This window comes from Pseudonaja textilis, chromosome 3 (genome assembly GCF_049901715.1).
Source record: "Pseudonaja textilis isolate UNSWEBS1 chromosome 3, rPseTex1.2, whole genome shotgun sequence".
Taxonomy (NCBI): Eukaryota; Metazoa; Chordata; class Lepidosauria; order Squamata; family Elapidae; genus Pseudonaja; species Pseudonaja textilis.
In genome coordinates, this window is record NC_141992.1 from 70,514,905 (window position 1) to 70,540,470 (window position 25,566).

General features: G+C 35.1%; 1 protein-coding gene across 1 annotated transcript in view; it reads right to left on the reverse strand.

Annotated features, from left to right (window-relative positions):
• Positions 1-25,566, reverse strand: part of ADGRL4 (adhesion G protein-coupled receptor L4) — a 103,373-nt gene that overhangs the window by 76,961 nt on the left and 846 nt on the right. The window contains exon 2 of the mRNA XM_026700223.2: positions 24,600-24,764. Coding sequence (XP_026556008.2) covers positions 24,600-24,764 — 165 coding nt within the window. The remainder of the gene's footprint in view (positions 1-24,599; positions 24,765-25,566) is intronic.

The following is a 25,566-nucleotide window of genomic DNA, read 5'->3' on the forward strand; positions in this document are numbered from 1 at the left end:
TAGGCTGACTCTGTAAACCACTTAGACAGGGCTATAAAGCACTATGAAGATGTATATAAGTCTAAGTGCTACTGGTAGTGCTATCACTATTTGTGGAATTGCCTACAGCTGGGAATATCTGCTTGCCCCATGTGCTCCAGTAGGAAAGGCACACTCCAGGTCCCTTCCTTAAAACAATGTCAATTTAGGAGATATAAAGGTGTGGTTGATCTTGCTCTGGTTCTCACCTTTCTCCTTACCATTAGTCTGTAGAACACACTGAATACAGGCCCCATGCTCATTATATGTCTACTTGATTGTCATGATATGTACACTTTGGGGGGTTTGTTGGCTTCAATTCCCTTTCTTTTGTGAGTTGCCCAGTGTCACATCTGTCTAGAATTAGGCAGGCTTATCAAGTTTTCAATACATGAACAAATGAATGGTTACATGGATGATTGATTGATTGCTGTGACAATGTAATTGAAGCCCTGCCCCCTTTGTACAACTTTGCAAAATTGATACAAGTACAAAAGGGGCAGAAGCTTGATTGTATTGCTGGGAACAACATCTTGATTCTTTGGATAACCCCTATCATACCCCACAATTGCTTCTTGCATTTATTTACTTTGTCAGAGTATGATTCTTTCATGCAATTCAGACTCTAAAAAGACCTGCACAAAGAATAAAGATATTTGGAACTGATAATTTAAAGATGTAAACATTAGCATGAAGGTTTGCAAACCTATAATCTGTCATATATTTCAGCATAAATGGCTTGATTAAAATCAAGTAACCCCTTCCAGTGCTTGATTCTGCATGAATAAAAAATGATGAATCTTTTTGTCATGTTTATCCCAGAGATAAATAGAATGATTTGTGTGTGTGTGTGTGTATGCACGCACTTATACACACATACACACACACACTCAGGTAAAAATCTATTTCTCTTCTTCTCTCGCTCTCTTTTACAATATGTTTACAAATGACCTCTGGCATTAAGTTTTTTTAAGTGTTTTAGAGGCATAAAACTATGGATTAAAGATCCTTCATCACCAGCTTTAATTAAATAAATTTATCTTCTAAATGATAAAATGTGTTTAAGATGCAGATAAGATGCTTAATATGTTAAATAGTAATTATACAAGGAAGGAGGTATTTTTAGGTGTTTTAATTTATGATGCCTCTTAGTATAGTTGAATTGTGTTGGGATTTATGGCCTGAAAAAAAAATTGCATGCCATTATAAAACTGTGTTTTAATAGTATGTTATCAATTTCACATTATTTATGTTTTAGCCACCAAACAGTGAACATCAGAAACAATGGTGATACAAGCTGCTTAGTATTGTCCTCAAAATAAGGAAAGTAGCTTCATATCTATTATAACCAATAAAGTCAGTAGCAATGCTTTTCTTCTCCCTCTGCTGATGTTAAGCACCACAATAATCTAATGTCCTTGCAATTTCCTAAATCTCCTCAATAAGGAGGATATTATCTACTGATATAATTATTGAATTTCCTGGGACAAAAAAGCTTTACTGCTAGCAGCAAAGGCATTTAGATGCTTTCCTTTCTCTTAAAAAGAATTTTGTTGAACAGCAATAGCAGAGGACGAGTTGACACAGTGGCTTCCGCATTGACTTTGCTTGTCAAAAGGTTGCCAAAGGTGACCATGATGACCCCAGGATACTGCAACCATAGATATGAACCAGTTGCCAAGAATCTGAATTTTGATCATGTGACTATTGGGATGCTGCAACAGCCATAAGTGTGAGAAATTGTCACAAGTTACTTTTTTCAGCGCCGTTGTAACTTTGAATAGTAACTAAATGAATGATTGTAAGTTGAGGAGTACCTGTACATGAAGACTATTATCAAATTTCTTTGTAGAGGCACACACCCAACAATAAACATTTATGAAATATAACCAATCATCATCATCGTTATCTTCAATATTTATGGCAAACTAAACAGGATAATTAAAGCAACTGGGAGGGAATTCCTCTTAACTGGACCTAAAGTTCTGGGGGAAAAAGCCATTCCATAACCACTTTGCTAAGGGAATAGAGTTGAGCACAATTATATATGAGGGATCCTTGGTGCTAGCACTGATGATGTTACCTACTTTGGGTAATGAAACATCTGCAAGAAAACAAGCACGCTCAGAGGGCACCAAGGACCCCTCATGTCAATGTCAGCTAGAAATATCCTCCTTTATTGGTACCAATTGTATATTGCTGGTGGAGAGATAATTCCATAGAAGATAGTCAACTATCCAAAAGGCAATATTTAATGTTGCTCTATGCTGTTGAAGCATGTAGTTCCCAACCCAGAAATAACCCTGAATCTTCAGAGCCATTAGTGTTCAATGGAACTATCCTATGCTTTTTTCTGATTGGCTGTTAAACAACATGTGTGTTTGCCTATGTGCACATGGAAGAGAGAGCATATATGTCTGCACTTGATATCTATGTGGCAGGCTACATACCGTTAATTGAGTCACAAGTTATATGCAGGTCTTATGTAGACATTTATTTAAATTTCCAACACTCCGAATACAATGATGAATCGTATGTTTTTAAGAATGCACATTGTCTACACAAACACCCATCCAATGTAGAACTCCTTGTATATATTGTAAACACAAGGGAGCATGAGCCAACTACCTGTTTACATGAAAAGATGTACTAGATGTTCAGCTAATGATCCTTTCCTCTACATCATGCAGCTGTGTAAATAAATTTCACAGCCTGCATTTCTTCCATCTGGAGCAGCCACTGGCCCACAAAGCCACCAACTCACTTTATATCTTTTTTCAAAACCATATTTAAAGATCCTTCATTTACTACAAAACTAGTATAAGTCATATGGTTAGGTTTTTATAAAATATGGATCCAAGATCTCTTTTAGGAGTTTGGTGTTTTCCTCAGAATCAAGCATCATAGCAAATCTTGCAAATTAAACACTGCAGATTATGTAACTTGTATAAAATCTGTTCAAAAATGAATACTGTAGAAAAACGGTTAGCTAGGCTTCAGTTTCTCTTGCTTCTTAAATAGGAGTAAAAAAAAAATCTTACTAACTTTGAGAAATTTCCCTCTCTGAATGTAACTTTGTCAATAATTTTTTGAATATTTGATCTGCAACCTTCAGTCTTTTTGCTATGGAAATAAGCTTTGTGTGTGTGTGTGCAATGCCAATTGCTTACACCTTACACTGTTGCAGGATTGGTATTGTGCCACTGACCAAATGTTCTGTTAAATGCCTACACTATATTTTTCTTAATAGAGAATAAATATTTGGTTTTCGGTCATTAGATTTTTAATCTTCTAAGTAGACAGTGCTTCTTATTGCAAGATACATGACACTAACAAAATATAAAGTAGATAGTATTTGGATTGTAATAGCGATCTTCACAGAATTCTCCCTAACAAAATTTTCCTTCAAATACTGGGGGTGGGTGATTGCTCTTTGGAAGTTGTTATCAAGCAGTACAAACCTGTTATTTTACCAACAACATTATTATTGACATAATGATGCAATTTTCATTTGCCCCCAACTTGATTTCAGTGTACATAAGCACTTCTGTGCATTGATTAAGCATTGCATTGATTGGGCATTTTAAAAAAAGCCCTGAATTGCTCATTCAATTGTTTCTAGAACCCCTCAACCATGCATAAAAAAGAAGATCAACCAAAAAGTATAGAAAATAGTTCTTGGGTCATTTTTGGAATTAAATTTGGAGATAATCTTTATAGAGGAAAGCAGCTAGACATAAGGCTTCTAAAAATGCTGATTAAAAAAACCCAGAGCACTGGACACCCATTTCTCCTTCAGCTGTAACATTATTGACTCCAAAATTAATAATGTAGAATAAAAAATACTGAAAGAAATCTTGGAATAATTAATGTCTTATTTTTGACATTTGACAGATAAACTTGACTACGTATAGTCTTTGTTCTGCCTCAATTACCCCTATCAGTAGAATGGATACAGAGAATCATAGATCTGGAAAAGGGCCTCTAGGTCACTAAACTGAAGCCTTCACACAGTGCAATAATACAAATTAAAGCATTTCTATTTGATAGCTACCTAAGCTCCATTTGATAATATTCAGTAAGGAGGAGCTTGGCACCCTTCTTTTCTCATGGGTCTTACTTATTTAGCTTTAAAATATTTAATCAGAATCTTTTTTTCTGTCATTTATAACCATTATTTTGTAACCTACGCTCTGCTTGATACAGAACAAATGTTGACCTCCTTGCAGGTATTTGAAGTGGGCTATTATATGATCCTCGGTTTTATCTTCTTAAGGCTAAACCTTAAACATTCCTTTCATTTCTTTTCATAGTAACCAGTGCTCTGATCATCCTTATTGCCCTATGAACTCACTCAAAGCATTTACGTTTTTCAAGTGTGGGACCCAAAACTGAATAAAAGCATTGAAGTAGGAACCAAACAATATTTCAATTACATTCCATGGTTTAAAAATTACATTTCCGTTGACACAATCTGTAATTTAGTACTTTTTTTTCTGTAGCCACCACATATTGCATTGTTTGCAGTAAAATATTATTCCAAGAAATTTTCTAAGCCAGGTTTTCCCATTCTGTATCTGTACTTTTTCCCAAGTGAACAACTTTGCATTTGTTTAGTCATTTTCAGCCATTATTCCAAACTATCAAGACAGTTTGCATATTTGGAATGTTTGTTATCCTACCCAAAATATGCAAGTCTGATAAACATTCCATACACTTTAACCCATATTATGGCATGAATGACTATCTAAAGGGCTTCATGATTGAGGAAACAAGATGAACCTGGGTAAAGGCATATAAGATAAACCTGGGCAAAGGCTCTCCTGGCCATAACTGACACCTGCTTGTTAAGCAGTACCTGTGAGTCCAGAAGGACTTGTGCACCAGTTTTGATTGTGGAAATGCAGTCCTATGCAAGGCCAAGGATGTTGACAGCTCTGACCTAAATAGTCATGGCCATTAGCCATGAATCGAAGCCTGTTCTGCCCCATCCAGAACCAAACAGCCTCCAGGCATTGGATCAGTACACTGACTGCTTTACCTGGGGTACTCAGGAGCTGGTGGAGATATAAAGCTGGGTATTATCAACATATTGATACCACAACCCCAAATTGGTGGATGACCTCACCAGTGAATTCATGTTGATTCTGAACAGGAAAGGGTGTGTGTGTTATGCTCAGAGGTGCAATCTCTTCCCCTCCAACACTGACCAGGAAGATTACCTAGGAAGGAGGAGAACAATTAGACTATAGTGCATCCCACTAGCCATACCAGAAGGAAAAAGTAGTTGATAGTTTCTAATGCCACTGAGAGATGAAGAAGAACTTGAATGGATGTATCACCTCCATCCAGGCTCCACCAAAAGTCATCAGCAAGTGCCACAAGTGCTGTCTCTAATCTATCCTGGCCTAAAGCTAGATTGAGATGAGTCCAGACGATCCATTTCCTTCAAGATCCTCTGTAGTTGTCATTCAATCATCTGTTCCTTAATCCTTACCAATGATTTTCCAACAGGGATGAGTCCAGTAATGACCACTTGAGGAAGGGGCATACCATCACCTCCTTCAAGGCTGGTGTGATCACCCCATTTTTCAAAGAGCCCAAAGTCACATGAACCTATCCTTTGGTTATCTCCCAAGCTGCTTTAATAAGCTAGGACAGGCCAAGAACTAACAAAAAGGTCAACGAACTAACAAATAAAAGGATTTTGTCTACTTCCTCAGATGTAATCAGGGAGAATCAGAATCAAACACAATCAGGGAGAAGAAATAATCATCATGATGTAGCCCAAAATATGGGCTCTTCTCACATTGTATCAGATTTGGCTTTTTTGTGTTCTGGCTTCAGCAAAGGGAGAAAACACCCATGCAACTGGATGGGTGCAGTGTGGCAACTTGGAGAGGGGGCAAGACTTTCAGAGATTCTGGGTAGTAGAAAACACCCTGTGGAGGAAGTTTGGTCAAAATGCAGCAAGGAGAAGGTGGAGCTGGCATCGCGACGATATGGCATGCGATCTTGGAGGTCTGAGATCACTGCCGATATCTTTGTTCCTGGATGGTCCTTTCAGATCTAAACCATCCTGAAGAGATGGTGAAAATGAAGAGCACATCCTGTCGATTGCAGGGATACTGCAAAGTCCCTGGTAGATTCAGGAGAAGCTCTTCTTGCCAGTGGCAAAGAGGCAGCCATTAAAGCTGCTGAAGTTGGGACAGCTCCATAACGGATGAGAACAGAAAGAGAGAGTGTGCCGGTTTGGTGAGAACTTTTTCTTTATTCTAAGATCTGAAAGGACACCCTAAGGAAAAGAAAGAATCTGTAAAAGTTGTGACAGAAGTGATTAAATCGCGATTTTAAACAGGAATGTCAAAGTAATGTTTTTTTTTTAATTGCTGGATTTTCTATGCATGATCTTGTATTTTGAAACTGAACTGGTTTTTTCATTTACATCTATTTTTTTTTCTCCTTTGTGATTTTGTAATATTTTAGGCTGGAGGCTCCCTTTAGTTATCTCTTTTTTTAAAATATCTTTTTCTTTTTTAAATTAATTCTTATTATATCTTGCTTGGAAAAGGAGGGGGAAAGTGAGAGCAAAGAAACTTTGCAACACTGCCAACTAGAGGCTTGAAAATATTCTATTTCTCTGTGACCAGACAAAGCTGAGAAAGAAAGAACTGAGACTCTTTTTCAAGGACATTGTTATTTGATAAGATAGAGGGAAGAGCATGGGAGAGTATAATTGCAGGTGCTCTTCTGGGTTTCTATCAACAGCTGGAGTCTGATCTTGAAATCGAGGGGAAAAAAAGGTGATAAGATTTTGGAGAAGAGAGCTATAATAAGAGCCTTGGATAATTAAACAAAGTGCAGGGTGCTCTTTTTACTTTTTCCTAAGTTGTGCTATCCCTCCTCACCAGCTTTATTGTATTTCATTTTATCTTTTTTTTTTTCTTGTAATAACTATTTGGGTTTTTGGCTTTGTTGGAGCTTGTCTTTATTTTTCTTTTTTTCTTTGGAAGCCCAATCTCTATGTTTGCTTTTTATTTTAAAGGGAAAGCTTTAGTATTAATGTTTTTTTTTTTTTAAGGGAATAGCCTTTTTTTTCTCCTTTCCTGGTATTTTTGTTTTTTCATCTACCTTTCTGGTTTATTCTTATGCACTCTTTTCTATTTGAGACCCTTCAATTGGATTAAGGTGTTGAAGAACCTGAAGAATTTTTCCTTCCCCCCCTTTTTTTTTTCAAGCCTTTTTCTTCATCTAACTACTGATTGGATTAAGGTATACAAGAACCTGAAGAAATTTTGTCCTCCCTTTTTTTCTTTCTTTTTTATCATTATTATTGGGCTTCTTTTTTCTACTATTTTTAGTTTGAACTATAATTGGTTACTTCACAATTGGATTAATGTTGAGAAGAACCTGAAGATTTTGAATTGCTTAAAATGATTAGGAAATTTACAGCTCCTGGTTCTTCAACTTCTACTTCTTCCTCTCCCCCATCTGGAGGACAACGTTCAATACAGACAATGTTAAAGCAAGAAAAAGAACAAGAAAAAGTGACTCTGCTGATGATTATGCAAGGAATTCAAAATATTCAAGCAAGATCAGAGAATATTGAAAAGAGAATAGAGGACATTGAACAAAGAACAGAGAACATTGAACAAAGAACAGAGAACATTGAACAAAGAATAGGGAAAACTGATGAAAAAGTGGAGAACATCCAACAAATGATATTGAAGTATGATGAGAGATTCCAAAAAATTGAAGAAGAAGATAAACAAAGAAACAAGAAGATTGGAGATATTGATAATAGATTAACAGTGGTTGAACAAGATAAAAGTGGTATGTTGAGATGGGAGATGGATAGATCAGAATTCTATCTTAGATTCTGAAATGTAGAGGAAGAAAAAGGACAAAACTTAGCTGACATAATGATAGAAATACTGGCTGAAGCTTTGGAAATAACTCAAGAGAAGATGATGGATGGAATAGATGAGGTTTATTGAATTTTCACAAGATATGCGATGAGAAATAGCTTACCAAGAGAAGTTCACATTAGATTTACAAGGAAAGCCATTAAAACACAAATATTGCAAGTGGCAAAAGAGAAAACATTGAAATATAAAGACAAGGAGATTGTGGTCTTGAAACAAATACCCAGAAGAGTGAGAGAGATGAGAAGAGAATACTAATTCCTGACTAAAATGCTACTTTAAAAAGAGGTGAATTATAGATGGCTGATTCCAGAAGGCTTAATGTTCACATGGAAAGAACAGAGACATAGAATTGACTCAATTGAGAAAGTGGAATTATTTTTTATAGAATTTTTTGGAGGGAAAGAGGAAGAGGCAGAAAAAGAGATCTCACTAATTGAATTCCAAGCGGACTGCCAAATGGCAACTGAAAAAGAAGAAGGTACAGTTGGTGGAAAGGTGGAAGCCAAAGAACAACGTGAACTAAGATCTACAAGAGCTGCTAAACTTAACTGCAAAATATAACCATGGAAGAGAAAAAATTGATTACAATTAATATAAATGGACTTAACTCAGCCGTTAAAAGAAGGAAAACCTTTCATAAATTAGAGAAATTAAAATTTGATATAATTTGTCTACAAGAAGTACATATTAAAAAACAATATGAACAATTGTTGATATAGCCAAAATTAGGGAAAATATTTACTTCCTTGACACAATGTAAGAAAAGAGGAGCGGTTTTATATATTAAAGAGACCACCCCAGCAAAATTGGTTTATACTGATGATGATGATGGAAGAATTCTAATGGTGGAAATAATGGATAATGATACGAAAACACTCCTGATTGCAATATATGCTCCGAATGACAAACAAGAAGAATTCTACAAAAAATTACACATGAAAATAATTGAACTGGACTATGCTAATATAGTTATGATGGGAGATTTTAATGGAATTGTAGACAATAAATTGGACTATACAGCACAGAAAACAATAAAGCAAAACAGAAAGACTCCCTAAATCTTTTTTTAAAATGGTGGATGAAATAAATTTAAAAGATACATGGAGAGAAAGAAATGCTAAAACTAAAAAATACACCTTCTATTCAAATAGACACTTATCATGGTCCAGAACAGATATGATATGGATGTCAACAGAATTAATAACTAATATTCAAGAAATAAATATTGAAACAAGTACTTGGGCAGATCACAATCCAATGACAATTAAATGGAAAGGACAAAAAAGAAGATCTAGATGGACGTTAAATAATACTATTTTAAAGGAAAAAGACTTCACACAGTGGATGGAGAAAGAATTGCCTTTTTTCTTTAGAGAAAACGAAAAAGAAGATACATCAATTCAGAATGTATGGGATACAATGAAGGCATATGTTAGAGGCTTGATAATGGACTATACAAGGAAAAGGAATACTATGAAAAGACTAGCCTCTGAGGCCTTAGGGGATGAGTATAAAAGACTTGAAAAAAAACTACAGAAAATGCCACAGAAAAAGGACATCAAGCTAAAAATGGATACAGTTAAACATAAAATGGGTCAAGTAGAAAAAGAAGAATTAGCACAGAAAATTAGAGGTGCTAAACAGAACTACTTTGAAGACGCAAACAAACCAGGTAGATGGTTAGCATACAAATTGAGAAAGGAGAAAGAATCAAGGAAAATATTGCAATTAATAGATGACCAAGGCCAAGTTTGCTATGATAGTAAAGAGAAGAAGGAAATCATTCGAGACTTCTATGGGAAATTATATATGCAAGAGAATATTGATGAGGAAAGAGTTAAACAGTACTTACAGAATGCTAATTTACCTCAGATACCTAAAGAGATTGAAACAATATTAGAAAGCAATATAACGATGATGGAGTTAACTGAAGCACTCAAGAAACAAAATAATGGAAAGGCACCAGGCCCAGATGGACTTCTGGCAGAATTTTACAAAACATTACAAGAATCGTTGAATCTTCCATTGCTAGAAGTTATGAATGAAGTTATGTTAAAGAAGAAGATACCTAAATCATTGTCAGAAGCCTATATTACACTTATTCCAAAAGAGGAGGCCGATCCATTACAAATTAAGAACTATAGACCCATTTCTCTACTAAATGCAGATTGTAAAATTTTTGCTTCAATATTGGCAGAAAGACTTAAAAAATATTTAAATAATTTTATTCATCCTGATCAAAATGGATTTCTGCCAAAGAGACAAATTAAAGACAATATGAGAGTAATCTTGGACACCTTGGAATGCTACGAGGCACATCCTGAAAAACAAATGGCTTTGATATTTCTAGATGCACAGAAGGCATTTGATAATGTGAATTGGTGATTCATGTTATTACTGTTGGAACAGATGGGTTTTGCTAGAAAATTTATTCAAGCAATAGAAGCTATATACTATAAGCAAACGGCAAAGGTAATGATAGAGGGAGAACTGACAGACTCTATCAATATAAGAAAAGGAACAAGACAAGGGTGCCCACTATCACCTTTGTTGTTTGTGTTAACTTTGGAAGTGCTAAACAGAAATATTAGAGACGAAAAGAATATAAAAGGAATGAAAATCAAAATGGAAGAATTTAAGCTGCAAACATTTGCAGATGATCTGGTTTTCATCTTAGAAGACCCTTTAGAAGCAGCATCAAAATTGATAGAAAAGATAGAGACATATGGAAAGGTGGCTGGTTTGAAAATAAATAAAGATAAGACGAAGATCTTAATAAAGAATATGCTATTAAGACAAAAGGAAGAACTGGCAGAGCTATTGAAAATTCAGGTCACAAATAAGATTAAGTACTTGGGGATATATTTGACAGCAAGATGTAGGACATTAAAAGAGAATAATTATATAAAACTTAAACAGCAGATAGCACTAGATCTGGCGAAATGGGAAAATTTACAACTGTCACTAATTGGGAGAATTTCAACAATCAAGATGAATATATTACCCAGAATTTTATATTTGTTTCAAACAATTCCAGTTAGGCTTGGAAAAGATTACTTTGAAGATTTAAATAAAATTGTGTTGAAATATATATGGCAAGGTAAGACAGTGAGAATAAAGTTAAAACTTTTGCAAGATTCTAGAATTAGAGGAGGATTTGGTTTGCCTAATTGAGAGTTGTACTATCAAACTACAAATCTGATGTAGGTTAAGGAATGGATAACACTAAGAAATACTAGATTGTTGACATTAAAAGGACATGATTTGTTGTTGGGGTGGCATGCTTTTTTATGGTATAAAGGAACTAAAACACAGGGCTATTTTAGAAGACATTATATACGGGAGCCTCTGTGGTTAAACTGGGAGAAGATTAAAAGACAATGTTTTTTTAAAATTCCAGTCCGGTTATCGACTATTGAAGCATTTTCTTATCCTATAATATACAAAAAGGAACAACAGTTAGATATGGTGAAATATTGAATGAAAAGGGTCTATACAAATCTATACAAAAGCTAGAGGAACAAGATATAAAGATGAATTGGTTTTCATATGCGCAAATACATTCAGGGTATGATAAGTATTCTAAAATGGAAGGTTTCTATAATAAATTGACTGATTTAGGTAAGATTTTGACAGGTACTGATGAAAAGGTGATTAAAAAACTGTATGGATATTTATTAGAAATTAAATTAGAAGAAGAACAAGTTAAAGAAACTATGATTGCTTGGGGGAAGAATTTTGGATATGGGATCGATTTAGAGAAATGACAAAAATTGTGGTCTCAAAATTATAAAATGACAATGTCAACAGCATATAAAGAAAATTTGTATAAGATGTTTTACAGATGGCATTTCCCCCCGACAAGAATAGCAAGAATGTTCAAGAATAAATCCGAAAAATGTTGGAAATATCATCAGACACCTGGCTCATATTACCATATGTGGTGGACTTGTGCGTATGCTGAAAAATACTGGACTAAAATCCACATATGGTTGGAAAAAATGACAAAAAACATATAGACTTGAAACCAGAGATATTTTTATTGGGAATTTTACCTGAAATATATAGCAAAGACTTGAAATACCTTATTGTAAATGTATTAACAGCGGCTAGGATTGTATTTGCTAAAAACTGGAAAAATGAGAAAATATCATCATAGGAGGAAATCATTAAGAAAATATTGGAATGTGCTGAAATGAGTAGATTGACATTTAAAATTAGAGAACAAGAGGATAAACAATTTTATAAAATTTGGGAGCTTTTCTATCAATGGTTAGTCAATAAAGTACAGTAATGAATTATGTAGACTTTTAGAAAATAATAAATATATAAAGATGTACTTCTTTTTTATTATATCTACAAAATGATTTTAGGATAGACTTGGGATGATAATATGAACTGTTATAAAATAAACTAAGCAAAGTATGACTATCTTGTAAAACATGAATGAATAAAAGTATAGTCAAATGATTGATTAATAATGATACTAAGGTATTTAATTTTTGATTGAAAATATGAGATTAGATGCAATATAATTGTAATTGAAGACTATGAAATGGAAGCACAAAACAATTTGTAAACCAACCGGCACACTGTATGTACACATATGGAAGATAGCTTGATGTTTTTATGTTTTGTTTGTTTATATTTGTTTTTAAAAACCAATAAAAATTTTAAAAAATGCAGCAAGGAGAGAAAAATGTGGGTATGGATAGTTGGAGTAGAGTAACTGGAGCCGAATGTGTGTAGCAAAGCTTGTCTATGCATCAGAAAGTTTATCTGGTGAGATGGCAGAAGACAGGTAGAGGGGCAAAAGAAGAAGAACTGGGAAGTGGGAGGAAGAATGTGCAATTTTTTTAGAGGTTGAGGGGAAACCATAATCCAAGTCAGATAGTCCATAATCAGAAACCTACAATATCTTGAAAAGTACCGAGGAAGCAGTCAGAGTTCTGGGCAGGAAACACACCAAGGACAAAAACATAGCAGAGGTTTAGACACAAGAATAAACAAAACACAAAACCAGATGCCAAAGATGCTTCCAGCAATAGAAGGCAGTCCCTTCACAGTTTAAATTCTCTCCCTACCACAAACACAGAGCTAAGGGTTTCCTTGCTCAGATGTTGCCAGTAATGAAACACTAGTCTTGCTTGCAGAATCAGCATGTTGGACAAAATAATGAGGCACATATTTTGATGGGATCAGGATTCTTAGGCTGAGGGGATTTGCCCTGCTTCTTGGCACGCTACTGGATAAAGAATGCTGGTTTAGGAGAGATCTGAAATAGTGTAAGTGTTTCATTTAGTGGCTGCTAAGTCACAGGGGCCAGTGAGGACCTGATCACCCTATGTCTTGGAGCTGCTTCTGAAGTCATGACACTTTTTGTCTTTCTCCAACAATGTTTTAAGCATTGCTTCTAGTGTTTCATCTCTCAAAACTCGTTATAAAACCAAGGAACACACCAAGATAGTGACATCATTAGAAGTAGTCTGGTCTAGGCCGCAGGGAAGGCCTAGACCAAAGTGCCTGGCAGGTCTGGGGAAAGTGGGGGGAACCAAGCTCCCTTTGGACCAGAACAAGGGTGACCAGCTGAATAGGCCCTCTCTGTATTTATTTATGTCTTTATCAAATTTATATCACAAAAAGCTTCCCATACTTCTCACAAGTACTACATTTATCTCTAAGTGCTTCTTGAATTACCATTTACCTTTTGAATCCAGATCTCCCTATAGCTCTGTTCTTTAGTTCCCTTAATCCTTTATAAATTTTCCTTGAAAATAAGTTCTCCAGGTTTTTTTTTAAAGATTATATCTATTCATCCAGACCATCAGCAAATTCCTTCAACATCTTAATATTAGCTCTTAAAGGTTTAATGTCAATAAATATGTCCTCTTCCAGTCAATCTCTGCACCCAGATCAAAACAAAAACAAGTGCTACTGGGTTCAACTTCCAAAAATATAGTCCAATGGCCATTTCTTAAACATCAACAAGCCTCAAACACAATTAACTTGCAAAAGCAGATAAAAGAATCAACAAAAGGAGAGAGAGAGAGAGAGAGAGAGAGAGAGAGAGAGAGAGAGAGAGAGAGATGAACAGATAAGGAGAAACAGACTTAATAACATTAGTGTTGTATTTGTATTATCTATATTTCAATCATAGAATTTTCCAGAGCCATTGTAAAGAATACAGTGAATAGATACTCCCAAAGTTAGGAGTTGCTGATAGGAAATACAATGCAGCATAAGTAGATTTTCACTTATTCATCATAAGTCTAATCACTACTGTTGCAGGTGCAGATAAATGGGTAAGAACTACAGTTAACTCTCTCTCTCTCTCTCTCTGTGTGGTTTTGTGTTAGTGTTGAGTCCTGGTGACTGGACAAGTTTTTGCAGCTTTCTTGACAATCACCCTTGTCTCCTTTCCAAGCTGGCTTTGTGCATAAGGTGGGATTAGAATTTATGGTCTCCTGCTTTCTAACTAGATACCGTGACTACTAACCAAAAAGGCTGTAGAGTTAAGTTAAATAATATACATTAATATATTTCATATTGTTTTTTTCTCTCTTTATAAATGCCAACTAGCATGTTGATACTTTTTTTAAAAAAATAGAGGATATAACATAGCCAGTGTAAACTTTTTACAATTCTCTTTAAAAATGTTGTATTTTTATTTTGGGTACAGGACAATGTGTCTGCAGTTAGAATCATTTTTTCCTTGCATAAGTCACAATTTCTTTCCAAGAAATCAAGAATGTCTATATAAGAAATATGTATTAAATCAAGAAATATGCTAGTCACTGCAAGAGCTTATGCCGATTCTTAAAATAACTTGTTTAGATAGCTGCCCATGTGAATAGCTTTCATTATGAATAAAGCATCAGACCTTCACATATTCACCCAAGCTATTTTTCTAAATTGCAGCACCCATTACACAGCTGCCTCTAAAATATACAAAGATTGGATACAAATGTTTGAAAGAAAATAACCATTTATTTAAGGGGGTGGGGGGACTTTCAAAAAGTTTTGTTTTTTTCTTGCAAAAGCAAGAGTTTGGTGTCTTGATAACAAATGTCCAACATTAAATCATAACAAAAGGACCTGAGATCTCATTCTGTTTATGTTACAGAATGCTGTTCTGTATGTATTGTTCTCTCTGAGTTTAAATTTATATATTTGTAGATGATCTAAACTATCTTCTAGGTTGTTGTCATATACTCTTCAAAGATTGATTATGCATTTCTCTCCATAAATACACATTTCTAGATGATCCTTAAAAACAAGATACTTAAACACTTCTAAATGGTATATATGATAGAGTATGGTTGGGGTTTTTTTAAATGTAAAGGCAACATAAATGAACCCAAATTTAATTTTCCCTTAGCCTCAGTGACTAATAGGTCCTAACTTTAATTTTGGGTGGGCACATAAAATACATGGTAAAACACCATGTATTTTAAGGGGTGATACATTGCCATTTGTCACAACAAAGTTATGTCTCTGATATAAATCACAGGTCTATACAAGAGGAATTCAGATTATGATAATAGGCTTCTCTTCCATTTCCATGCATTGTTTAAAGTTTAACCCTGCTGCCATATTGCCCAGTTACCATTTCAGGCCAGCAATCACAGGTCTTATAAGATCTACCGACTTGGAGGAAAACATTTTCCAATCATTTACATAGAAGATAAAGCTGCTGCTGCTGGTAGCACAGCAGCAGGGGAGTTGTCCAAAGAGAGGACATTATAGCCTATAATCCTAGCTAAATAATTTAAATCTACCAAGTATCTTAACATTAGGCGTAGCAATTGTCATCAAGTGCGAAGTATGTTCTGCTCAGATCCTATTTCTGCAACACAGTTAATGAACACCTACTGATTGGCAGTCTTAACAGAAATACAACATCATCTTAACATGGAAGATATGATTGAGATAATAATAGTCAGATTAAAAAGATACATTAAAGAACAATAACAAATAAGCAAACAAATGCTAGGAAAAGTGAATAAAAATATGCTTCTTCCAAATGCTGCTTTTATTAGAGTAGACAGGAAAGGATAATTCCTTGAGTAAGTCAGAAATCCGGGAGAGGAATAAAAACAATTATTATTATTTATCCATTAAAGTTTTGACCATGCCCCTCCAACACTGCAATTTCAATAGAACTCTTCATAAGATGACCTTAAAGGGTCTCTATGCTATTTCATAGGAACTATAAGGACTTGTGCTGGAAGTTGCCAGAAGTCAATATTAACTTGAAGGGTCCGCAGTCAATCAATTTTTAAAAAATCAACTAACTTTAAATAAACTAACTTACTTTAAGCCGCTACATTCAGGATCAGCTGTATGTCAAGTGCACCCTATATAGAAGGCATTACATCAATCCTGAATTGTATAACTGAATCAACAAGGTCAGGTCAAACTATTAAAAATAAAAAAAAAATCATATGTTGAAGATGGGACCATAAAAGACCTCTTAACTGAAGCATTTTCATTCCATGCAGTCTTTGCCAATTCTCCCCTGATTTCCAACAGAGGAGCATAAGATGGGAATTGTTGGCTTAAACCAGCAATCCATCATATTCGGTTTCTTTTTTCCAACCAGATTTCTAAGTGAAGTCCATACGGAAGACTGAAAATACCAGTATTTTCATACAATGATCAGTATTAACAAATTATTTTAATGACACCTTGTAGCCTATATTCATGGATGTATAGGCAATGCACCCCATCAACCCTAATGTGGAGAAGTTACTTTTTCATCGTGACCAAATAAATACAGTGAATCTATGTGATGGGTTTTTAAGTTGCTAGCTATTTCCATTCAAAATCTGGTACAGTGGATTTAAAAAAAAACAAAAAAACAAAAATGCAGTTTCAATCAAAACCAACTTTCATAACCTATGAAAAATAATATGATTCAGCTTTATGGCAGCTTTGAACAATCAAGCTATTGTTTACCACCTAGGGACTCGAGAGTGATATTGCTTTAGCTTTTATGAATGCATTTATTGCTGTAAATAAATGCATTCTTTCTGAATTCCTTATAATTGCCTGCTCTTTGGGGAGTCTGTCACTATGATCCAGCCTTACTGTGAAACATTATATTTCTACTTTGCAATCATCCGTCCTTCCTTCTCCCCTTTCAAAAGTGTCTCAATCAATTGTTTTTAGAGTTTATTCTCAGTGTATTTTTATCTTTTCAAAACTCCCGACTACATTCCCCTTTTTCATTGCTTTCAAACATTTTTTATTGTGGCTTCACTATATATTATTTTATTTATTGTAAGGTGCTGAAGCTGCACTGCACAGGAGTGATAGATGAAGATGCTATAAAAGAACAGTTACTATTAATATTTGAGCATTTTACTGAATCATGTAATTATAATTTAGACATTCTGTAAAATACATTTTTGCTTTCCACCCTCACTCTGCAACTGCAAATCTCAATGGAGAAGCATAAGAAGTCTGACGGCATGAGAAGGTTTAATGAGAAAGTTGACAAAAGAGGAAATATATGATGTACAATACTCAACATGTTTGCTTGGAAATAAGTCTCACTTAGTTTAACAGGGGCTCCTTTTAGGGAAGAAGGTTGCCTTAAATCATGTATATTTCCTTTGAGCTATAAGTTATGCCTGCAGAACAGAAGTGGAATATCTTGCAACCTCTTTGTTTGGTAAAGAGCAATATTGTATGAATTCATACAGCATCAGATCCCCAGCTGGAATAAGATGCCAACCTGGCATGAAACTGCTCCAATACTTCAAGCATCTAAAGCAAAAGATTTCAAATGTATGTTGGAAATGCAAAAGTAAAAAAGGGACCTTTTATCACTTATGGTGGACATGTGACAAAGCAAATAAATATTGGACTAGGAATCACATCCTAATACAGAAGATTTTAAAAGTGAATATAAAGATAAAACCAGAAACTTTTCTTGTGGGTTTAATGGGAAAAAACTTGGAAAAAATTGAACTTTGATGTTATATATATTGATGGCAGCAATATTACCTTATGTACAAAAATGGAAGAACACAATGGATGAATGGCTGCAAAAGTTGATGGAATTAGCAAAGATGGCTACACCGACTGCTTTGATTAAGGAAAAAAATGCAATTACTTTAGTTGCTACTTGGAAACTGCTTCTGGACTTTGTATTTGAGGTGGAAAAAAATGAAACTTTGATTTTGGGTTTTTTTAATTAGATAGGTTTGTTGTAATAGAAAGGGCTAATTTATACTGTTATATCAAATTTTAAAAAATGAGGTTTGATGTTAATATCTTATTCTACTGCACCTGAGGCTACTCAGATAAGTTGAAATACAATTTACATAGCAACCATACTAGCAAAACACATCTTGCACCAAATTTCACTTTGCATTTGTTAAAGAATGAATTATGGGTAAGAGGAAATATTCAAGTAGATGAATGAATTGATTGCTGCCTTCTGTTATTTGGCAGACTTGTATGTTAGAAAGTTTAAGAGTCTTTTGGTGCAACAAAGAAGGATTGGGAGGGATATGGGCTGGGGTGTCTGAAGGAATGGATCAATGACATCAAAACAGTGGGTGCAATCAGGTTGATCAAAGCTTTGTCCTCTTTACATGTAGGTGATGCCTGGAACACATAATATAAAGGGGTGGACATTTGATCATCTAGTTGCACTTGCCAGTTTGATGTACAATGCCTCAGGCCAGACTTTGCCAGAACCAGACTGTAACCTGAGGCTAAGGCATAGTTAACTAAGATATTCAGCCTGCATATTTCTCATGCTAGAAAAATCATAGCAAATAATATGTTGGGAGCTATTTCATAAGTCATTTTTTTTTCCAGAACTGGGGTGTCAAACTCAAGGTCTGTGGGCTGCATCCAGCCCACAGGTGCTTAGATCTGGTCCATGTAGCTGCCCTGGAAATAGCAGAGGACTGGACCATGGTGCCTCTGCCAGTGAAAACAGAACTTGGGAGGGCTGCACGTTTTTTGGCTGCAATGGCCTTATGCAGGCCTCTACCAGTGAAAATGGAGCTCGAGAGAAAACAGTGTGGCCTCATGAGCTCCAATTTCAATGTCAGAGGGCTGCAGGAGGTTGATGTGGCCAAGAACAGGGCCCAGGGACTGCATGTGGCCCTCCAGGCTCCATTTCACTGGCAGAGGTCTAGCAAAGCAAGCTAAAAACAAAACTAAAGGAGAAATGTTTCTCCTTTTGCACTTGAGAATGCAAGAAGGGACAGGAAAGGAGAAAGGGAAAAGGGAAAGACAAAGCAAGATGGGAAGAAGAAAGCAAAAAATAAGGAAAGTGGGGTAGGAAGAAAAAGGGAGAATGAAAAGGGAAGGTAAAATGAAAAGGAAGGAAGGAAATTATAATGAGAGTGAGTGAAAGTCTGAGGCAAATCCTGCCTTAGCACTTGGCCACCACAGGTGCCTCCGACATGAGTGACATTCAGCTGGCCAGCCCACCCTGGCCATGCCTACCCTGGCCATGCCAACCCTGTCTCCCTGAGGTCAAACATAACTTTGATGGCAATCAAGTTTGACACCCCACTTTAGAAGAAACTACTTTTAATGGTAGTAGCCTTCCAGTGTTAGTCCATAGAAGGTAATACTTCCCTATCTTTCTCCTTTTAAAATTTTCTTGGAAACTTAGAACATATCAGTGAAGTTTAGGACTATGTGTTGTCCAAGGACATTTGAATGAAATCAATGTTCTGTTGTAATTCATCTTCTCAACCTAAACAGCTTTAATGGTGGCATGGTAGTTCAGTAGTTAAGATGCCAGGCTTTTCATCTGGAAAGCTGGCAGCCCAGGTTTCAGACCAAAGCACCACGTGATGGGGTGAGCTCAACAACTGCCAATCTAGCAGCTCAAAAGCATTCAAATGCAAGTAGATAAATAGGTACAACTTTGGTGGGAAGGTAACGGTGCTCTGTGACATCATGCTGGCCACATGACCACAGAAATGTCTTTGGACAATGCTGGCTCAATGGCCTTGAAAAAGAGTTGAACAATGCCCTCAGCAACAACTAGTGGAGGAAAATCCACAGGTATAGAGGTATAAGACAAGTATAAAGGACATTTTTTTTTGACATTAACCAAGGAAATCATTCTAGAAAGCTAACACAAAGAAAGAAAAGGCAAAAGAAGCTTGATCTTTTTGATATTAATAATATTTGATGCAATATATCTCTGGTTTCAGCACACTTCTTCAATATTTAGGTTTGTGAAGTGAGAGGCTATATAAATATGGTCAATAAATTCTGCAAGAGATATGAGAGAGAAGTCTGCAACAGAGAACAGAAAATTAGTGCCCATTACAAGGAACATCAACAGCCAAGTACTGAAATGACTAATAATTATTTTAATGATACATTTTATGATTACAGTACAAACATACAATTTGCATATGCAATTAGGATACCTAGTTTCAAGGACATAGGCTGAACTGTTGTATTATCTCAAACACCAGCATACTCAGTTCTTAATATTTTTGATCAAGAGCTAAAGAAAAGTTACCAGATCTGAAAGCAAAGCAATTCTCACACATGATGCCAATATCTTTATTGTGTAGGTCTGATGCATTATATTGTCTGTGTGTTTCAGAATGTATGCTAAATGTTGTGACATTGGTTCTTTAAAAAGATATCCTGAGTTGTAGAATTACTTCTAAAGTAAACACAATTGATTTGTATTTGGGAAGAGAGATACTATAGCTTTTCAGAGCCATAACTACATATGAATTAAAGTAGACTTGACTACACTATTCTTGATATCTAGGAAAACTGCTTCTATTTTTCAGGGAAAATTGATTTGTTTTGTAAGAATAACAATTGTGATCCATATTTGCAAAATAATATTGTGCTATTGTGTCTCTACATTGCCTGTTTTCTGGGCTCAATTGAACAAACAACTTTGCTTCATCGTCCTGATATATTTTAGAAAGTAAAAAAAACCACTATGATTCAACTACTAGTTGAATATTCTGCACTGTGCTATTCCTAGAGAAAATTGGCAGTTGGCAGGTAAAAAGATAGGGAATAGTAAAATAGTAAAGCTACAAAACAGACTATATGTCAGCTCTTTTTATCTCTAATATGGGGAAAAGGATGGGGAAAATTCCAAACTATGCATTTCATTTATCTTCTTTGTCACCCATACATATCCAACAGTATCTGAATTGTTTTTGGACAGGGATTATACATAGCACAAATTCTATTTTTCTGCTATTTTCTGCAAAGATTTGATTTAGATTTAAATCAAATATAAAACTGTAATTATAATTTACAGAAATAGTTCAATCTTCAAATAAAAAGCCCACATCTGATTCCTTCTCACCCTTTTCCACATCCTGTTTAACTTCTTTCTCTTCTTTTCCTTTCCCTTCTTACATACTCAAAGGAATAATGGATCACTACCAAAAATCTGAGTTTGTTGCTTGAAATTAACAACGAAATTAAATGAAGAGCTCTTTGCAAATCTAAACTGCTGAGTTGCTTACAAGTGATTTAGTTCATCCTTTGTCCCTCTGCATCATTTTGCACATATACTGGAAAAAAGTAATCTTAATTTGATTAAGCATTCATGTGTATTTTATGAAAGAGCGTGCACATACTGATGCATGCATGTATTCTTGTTGAAGATATGACTATATATCTGACTATATATGTGAACATTCTCAGGATTCACATTCTGGGGCATGGAGAAAGGTTTTAAGAGTTATTTCAGAAGCCCTAGAGATTTGGCAGCAATTTAACTTCTTAATTTTTAGAGTCCACTTGCCTGAAGAATAATAAAAGTTATATGGTACTCAAGCCACTTCCTGTCACTGTCATGAGAAAACAGATTGTAGTTCTAGATTGGATCAAGAGTTACTGAAGGAGAAGTTCCCAAAGCTATTGGCAGATGTTTTCTGCAAAACGGAGAGGTGATAGAAACATGCTGCTCTTAATAGTTAATTAACAATCTGATTGTTAACAGTCAGTTCATAATCTGATAAGCAATGAATCCTAGAAGGTGAAGCATAAATAACAAAGATTGGCTCCCAGCCACTTCACTCCACTCAAGGAGAACTGAAGCATTACTAAGGATGCAAGTCTCCAGCTTTTTCCAACAGTTAAGAATTAGATTTATGATTGAATAAGCTTAGAAGAAATTAAATTGATAACTTTGATCTTTTCTTAACCATCATATTTTTTTTCCAAAGGTTGAATTTTATTTTTGTAAGCAATAGCTCCTGTGGCTTCTTTGATTATTCCAATAAAAAAGTGCCAGAAATAGAGTGGAAAAATGAGTATTTAAATAACATCATTAACAATATCATTAAAAACTAGCTATTACTGAACAGGTGCAAAATTGTTAAACTGATGCTAATAACAGTAAAACAGTGAATGTCAACACCTATCTAACTAATATGCTTTCACTGTGGGTGCTATTTGGGGAACTGAGATTCCTGTGAGCGCTGGAAAATGAATCTGTGTTGATAGAAGAATAACTGCTAACAAAGATTATCAATTAAAATGAAGCCAGCATTTATCTCTAATCAGTAAAAGCCCTCTCTATGAAAAATGGAACTTGGGGCACAGACCAGAGTATCTAACATAACATTAAGTCAAAGCATTGTTCCATATTCTAGCTTCAAGCTAATTATTATCCTGACTGTCTTTTAATCCTTCTAAGATCTTATCCAATTACAACAAGATCGTAGATATGTTCTTAGAAGACAGAAAATATTAACCCCAAACTGTTACTGCCTTCAAAAACCATTTTTCTTTTAATTTTAAAGTGCTCTATTATCTAGTTCTCAAGCATAATATTTCTTTGCTGCGGGAAGTGTTTCTTTTAGTTAAAATACTGCTTCAAGGAAGCCAACAAAAAGAAAATAAGAAAAACAGATATCTAACACAATAAAACATCAACATCTCCCTATGCCAGGTCCTTGGGAAGAACTCAATAAGTGGATAAAAATGCCAAATCCAATCAGAAAATCTGGCTGACTGTGTGATGAAAATAATATTATTTATTATAATTCTATTTTAATTAATATTACAATGGTACATTTATTATCCTAGATCCTTGGGAAGGATATGATAATAAAAAGTATAAAAATGTATAAAACATAATCAGAAATTCTGCATGCTGTTTTGGGGTATTCTTGAAAAGCTGCATCTTTGTATATCCCACCACATTCCTGGGCATTTTGGGAGTTTAAAATGAAATCTGGTTTTCTATTAATGGAGGTGAGGATTGAATCATAAACTTCAAAACAATTAGCCGAGACAGCAAAAATGCAATATATTACTGTACTCAATATCTTGAGAAACAGCATAAAACAACATTTATTACAATTTGATAGAAGGTGTCATGAATATAATCATGAGAATGACCATTAATTTGCCATCTGTTGTATTTGCCACAGATTATTTTCTATATTTGTTATATGTGCTTACAATATGCATAAATATAAATATTTAATCTGTGTTTTTATGTTGGCAGTTTAATAGCTGTAATAATGTCACATTGAAAATGTTCACAGAATCATAGGCCGATATTGCTATCCTGTAAAAGCTTATTCAGTAAGGAGAACTTTACCAAATAGTTTGGGAATCGTTTGACAATAAACATGCCTAGGACTGACAGGTTAAACATTTATTAAAACTCAGAATCACTTTCATTAGCACCTAAAACCTAGAAAGGAAACAACAAATAATTATCCTCCAGTGGTTCTGTCTCCGGTAGTTCTCTTCTGAAAGTTACTTCAAAGTAAAGTGACAGTGAGTAAGAACTTTGCAGGTGACAGTTGAACACACAGGATATAATTTCCAGAAAACCGGCATTATAAAGTATAATTTTATTGCCATTGGTTTTTTCATCCAACTAACAATCAACTGTGCTAAGCGTTACATGGGCCATTCACAGTTTGGAAAACCTTAATACTGCTAATGGTTGTTTCTCATGAGCCGTAATGGCATCACAACACACTGCCTGAATTGTATGTATTACCCTGGGCAGTTGCACAAGCCATAAGAAATGCATAATTTCAGAAACAAACTACATGATACAGCAGTTCACATTCTGAAAATGATCCAGAAAAAATGCTTTAGATTTTGTAGGAACACAGCACCCAACAGCACCCCTGTCTCCCCCCCTCACCTCCGCATGCTTTACAAGTTTGTGCTTCTGAGTGAGCCTGAAAAGAATGGATGCTGTTGCTTTAAGAGATTCTTTAATTCTAGTCAGTGGCAGATTAAGGCTCACTGGTGCCCTAAGCACTGACAAATCTCAGTGCCCCCCCCTTCCTTTGTACATACTGTACAAACGAAGCCAAACTTAGGCTACATAAACATTTTTGTGGTGCCCCTTTTGGGCCTGGTGCCCTAAGCACGTGCTTAGTCTGCTTAATTAATCCCTGAAACAACAGTATCCTTTTTTTCTCCCAGATTTGCATGGAACTCTAAAAAGTCTGCTTTAAAAACGGATAACTGTTGTGCTTCCACTTGGGCAGGATTCAAAGCATTTCTTCCCAATGACTTGCAGAAGGGTCCAATATTGCCCATAACAACCTTCATACATCTACATTTAGGGTTGTCCCATATGAGGCTTGATGTAATTACAAGGCAGTCAAAAGGAGAATAAGTTATCAAACAAAGCTAGTGTCTCACCATAGCAACCACTGTTGTCATCTGCATCTATGCCAGGTCCGGTGAATCCTGGGCTACAGTAACAGCCATGGATCCCATTGCGAACTTCACATTTTGCATGCTTGTGACATGGGTTGGTACAGTTCTGGAGGCTATAGCAACTATCCAGCAGGGTGGCAAGAAACACTACAGGGAATGAAAAGCAACACAAAACTGGTGATGTTAAGAGTAAAACCACATGCTGAATTTTAAAACTAGCTGTATATTTTAATAAGTTTGGGACTTACTAGTATGAACCTGAGGCATCCTATTCCCAAATGCAAAATTACATTCACATGACTAAACTTTTAAAAGCTCTACTTAAAAATAGTTATATGTCCGAGTAAGCATTTGAAAATATTTTTATTAGGAATATTTTATTGTCTCTGTCATATTTGATGTTGCTGTTTTTTCCACGCTATCATAAAAATTCTTTCCTTTATTTTATATATACATGTGTGTATATGTGTATGTGTATTTATACATACACAATATACACACATCTCCCCACACTTACATATACAAATATATGCACATGTTTGCTTGTGGGTATTAATATAAAGAAAAAAAAGAATGAACAGATGAACATTCTGATTAGAAGCAGTCAAAATCACATACAGTAGGATTTACTTCCAGTTTTTTTTAAAAAAAACTATTGCCTAATGATCAAGAAGTGCTTGGGTAAAACCAATTTGTACAGGAGAGAACTTATTCATCTATATACTGCTTTTCTGGATCACAGTCCTAATATACAAGTCTAAGATCAATTGCTTCATGAAAATCAGAAGCTACTTTCTTGAATAAGGATGACCAGAACTACAATAATAGATATATTTTAAAGGTTATGATTAAATAACTGTGTAAATTTAACATTGAACTGGTTCATATCCTCTGTGGCATTATTATACATTATTTATATTCTCTCATGCAAAGAACACATTTAAAAAAA